Here is a 3,857-nt window from a genome sequence, read left to right on the forward strand (position 1 = left end):
TTTCATTACCCCCGAGGGGAGGGGGTGGAGGGGCGGGGAAAGAAGGGGGGGGGGGGGTGATGTTGGTTGAGGTAGCAGGGGCATGTAGTCTGGTAGGACTGCTGATCATATTTCAGTCAAGATGCACAGAGGATTGACATGGCAGGATCATTGTTCAGTGAACCTCAGCACAGCTCCCAATTGAGTTACCAGTTGTGCAGCATATAAGAAGCCTCAAATAGAGCAGATACTCCTTTGTCGCACCCACGCCTGCAGACGTTCCAATGACCAGGCTGAACTGAAACTGAGAGAGGGAACTCGCTAAGGAGTAGCACGCGGAGGCTGGAGGAGGTGGAGGAGGGGGAGGGGGCCGGGATGGATTTGATGGCTTCAAGATTTTGAATTGAAGAAAGGACTGGCAGAATGTGTGCTCAGCTTATCGAATCAGCATAACCAGAGGCTTCAGAACAGATATGTCCATGCTGTCCACACACACAGATCTGCCAACTTGTCAGCAGGAGTTGATAAAGGTTGCGACGGCCTCGAGATGAGTTGAAGAAGGTCCGGATTATGGACCTCACTTGAGTTTAGTTTGCATCATCGGAGAGCGTTCACAATAACTGTGTTAGTGGTGTCCGTGCACGCACACCTCCTACTGTCCATGCTAATTTCCTGGGAAAAACTGGCAACGGCGTCTGGGGAGGGGAGCGAGGGAGTGTGGTTTTGAGAGTTGGGGACTATAAGTTCCAAGCTGAGTCGAAGGGGTAGTAGACGGATGTTATCCTTGAGGTTAGCTCCTCCAGATTTTCCTTTGCTGCCCACGCAGACACTTGCCTGGAGAGCCTGGAACTGGCAAAGAAGTTGGGGGAAGGGGGAGGGGGGGGGGGGGGTCGGCTTCGACGTGAAGAAGGGGCCAGCCTTAATTTGGCATTATTTGAGCTCATCTAGCCAGAATCGTATCACGTCAGAGGTTTTAGAATAGACTTCCCAATGCTGTCAACACACACAGCCATGCCAGTGTTCAGGCGTAGGGGGAGGGGGAGGGGGCGGAGGGGGGGCGAGGGCATGGACTTTGAGATAAGTTGGGACGGGTCAGAATTTAAACCTTGCTTCAGCAGATCCACTCGCGGCTAGCATCACGTCAGTGGCTTGAGGATAGACTTCCCTTTGCTGTCGACACACAAAGACTTGCCGATGTCCAGGTTGTACTGGCAGGTCAAATACCCGAGGTTGTAGTGGTACTGACAGGCGTGCCCCAGCCCACATCGCGTGCTGCTGCTGCAGGGGGGTGGGGGCATGCACACCCCTTTCTGGCACGCACCATCCGGGCACCCCAGGCCGCAGTGGATCTTGGGATAGCAGATCTTGTGGAAGGCGCAGTACTCGTGCATGCAGCAGCCCTCGCCGCAGTACCGGTACTGTGGAAAAAAGAGAATGAAAGATGATGGGTTAGACATATATTGTCTCTTCAAAAGGAAGGTCAAAGAAACAAAGGGACGCAATCGCTTTCACTGTAGACAACAACAACAACAACAACAACAACAACAACAACAACAACAACAACAACAACAACAACAACAACAACAACAACAGTAAGTGAGAGTTATGCAGAAGTAGGCTAGAGTCCTCGGACCTGAGAGGATAAATAAAAAAAGTTAAAATTAACAAACGACTTTCATCCGAAAGTGTGTTTGTTCTCCCCTAGAAGCCAAACAAACCAAAACAAACAGAACAAAATAGAATGAAACTGAAATAGAATAAAACAACACAACACAAACGAGACAACATATCAACCTTCACAATGTTGGTGTGACCTTAAAGGCACAGTGCGCCTCCCGTAAACCATCATAGATACTGTCAGGCTTTTACACACAGTACAAACACCCTTCCATTTGAACGCTCACCAAACGGGAACATCCTAGGTGCCCTACGTAAAGAGCGAGCAATTTTCAAAGAATTAATTTTGCGGATTGTCTCAGTAGACAATCGGACCGTGGTGCGTTTTGGTGCTAGACCTAACTTTTAAAATCTAAATAATAAATTGACAGCTTGTTACACAAACATTCTTAAATCATAAAAGACTGACGACTGCATTGTGAAAAAGGGAAACTGGATCACACGGGTTCACGATGGCTCAGGGGTAAGATAAACCACGCAAAAATAAATTCTTTGAAAATTGCTCGCTCTTTACGGAGGGCACCTATGATGTTCTCAAGCGGTGAGTGTTTAAATGAAAGGATGTTTGTACTGTGTGTAAAAGCCTGACAGTATCTGTGATGGTTTACGGGAGGCTTATTGTGCCTTTAAAGGTTTCTGAGTAATAAAAAGATCTAAAACAACATATTGCACAACAAAGTAAGAAAGAAAGAAAGAAAGAAAGAAAACACCTTCAATACGCCCCCGTAGGATTTTCTGCAAAATAATGTTTAGTATGATACAATTTAAGCCGTTGCTGCTTCTCCGCGCTATGACACTCTTGACAAGTTTTATTTATTAGTTCTTATTTATTTATTCATTTATATTTTTGTTTTTATTTTTATTTTTATTTTTGTTGTCGTTGTACTTTACATGGATTTTGACTATTGGCTGTAGAATAACCAACGACCGTAAGTTATTATAGGGTGACTGCCCATCGCTACAACGCGGAGGAAAAATGTAACAAGAACTAAAAATATTAATAGTTGCAAAGGGAAGGTGAATCTAAGTGCAGACAAACAAACAGACAAACAAACAAAGAGACAAACTACCAGACAGACAAAATAAATCCAAAACCAAACAGACTGCCAACGTTCCAAAATAAATTAAATTAAATTACAAATTAACAAATTACCTTTCTTGTTTTTTTGTGTTTTTTTTTTATACCAGACAGACAGACAGAATGAGACCTATCCACCACCACGGGGGTTGTAAGAAGGAGGAAAGTGTGAGAGCAGGAACAAAAGTGAGCTGTATCTACCATAACAACAAGCGTTAAATGGACAAATGCCGCGCATGAACGACACTATTGATTTGTTTCGGTCTTGTTTTGTTGCCATGGGGATATTTAATAAAGCTAGGCGAGTTATACGACCCGTGTTCACCGGTATTTCTAACCAGATATGAGATTACAAAACAGTACTCTTTTGGAAGTACGTCAAATTTGTAAGGTTCGGTGGACGTAAGACATGACAGGACGGGACAGCAAATATTCATTTTTAAGGCCCAACGAACACCAGTTGTGAGATGACATGACAAAAAACATCCTTGTCTCCAACACACAAGACTTCAGATATAACATTACAGGACACAAAACGTACTTGACTAGGCACAAAGGACTACGTATACGTAAAGGACAGCAAATATCCACTTTTAAGACATAATGGACGTCAGATATAAGATTACATGGCAGAGTGCACCCTTTTCTAAACTACAATGAACTTCAGATATATAAGTAAAGGACAGCAACTATCAACTTAAAGGCATAATGGACGTAAGATATAACATTACAGGACAGAAAACATCCTTGTCCAAAGCACAAAGGACTTCTGATATATCAGTAAAGGACAGCAAATATCCATTTTGTAAGGATTTTTAGATATAACATTACAGGACAAAAAACATCTTTGTCTAAAGCACAATGGACTTCAGATATATACGTAAAGGACAGTTAATATCCAATTTTAAGGCGTGCTAGACGTCAGATTACAGGACTGAAAACATCTTTTTCAAAAGCACAATGGACTTCAGATATATAAGCAAAGGACAGCAAATAAACATTTCTAACTTACATAATGGACGCCAGATATAGGTTTACAGGACGGAAAGCACCCTTTTATATATACATATATATATATATATATTTGTGAGTCGTAACTGAATTAACTATGGTATTGTGTTGC

The 3,857-nt window shown here is 43.0% G+C and overlaps 1 protein-coding gene across 1 annotated transcript; it reads right to left on the minus strand.

The window, feature by feature from the left end:
• Window positions 1-1,047: 1,047 nt before the first annotated feature.
• On the minus strand, window positions 1,048-1,398 carry LOC138956431 (uncharacterized; the record flags this gene model as incomplete). The annotated part of the gene is given in 1 exon segment (XM_070327794.1): window positions 1,048-1,398. A coding segment is annotated over 1 exon segment (283 nt), but the record flags the coding sequence as incomplete, so codon positions are not given.
• Between the last annotated feature and the right edge of the window lie 2,459 nt (window positions 1,399-3,857).

Source organism: Littorina saxatilis, linkage group LG2, assembly GCF_037325665.1.
Source record: "Littorina saxatilis isolate snail1 linkage group LG2, US_GU_Lsax_2.0, whole genome shotgun sequence".
In the NCBI taxonomy this organism is placed as follows: Eukaryota; Metazoa; Mollusca; class Gastropoda; order Littorinimorpha; family Littorinidae; genus Littorina; species Littorina saxatilis.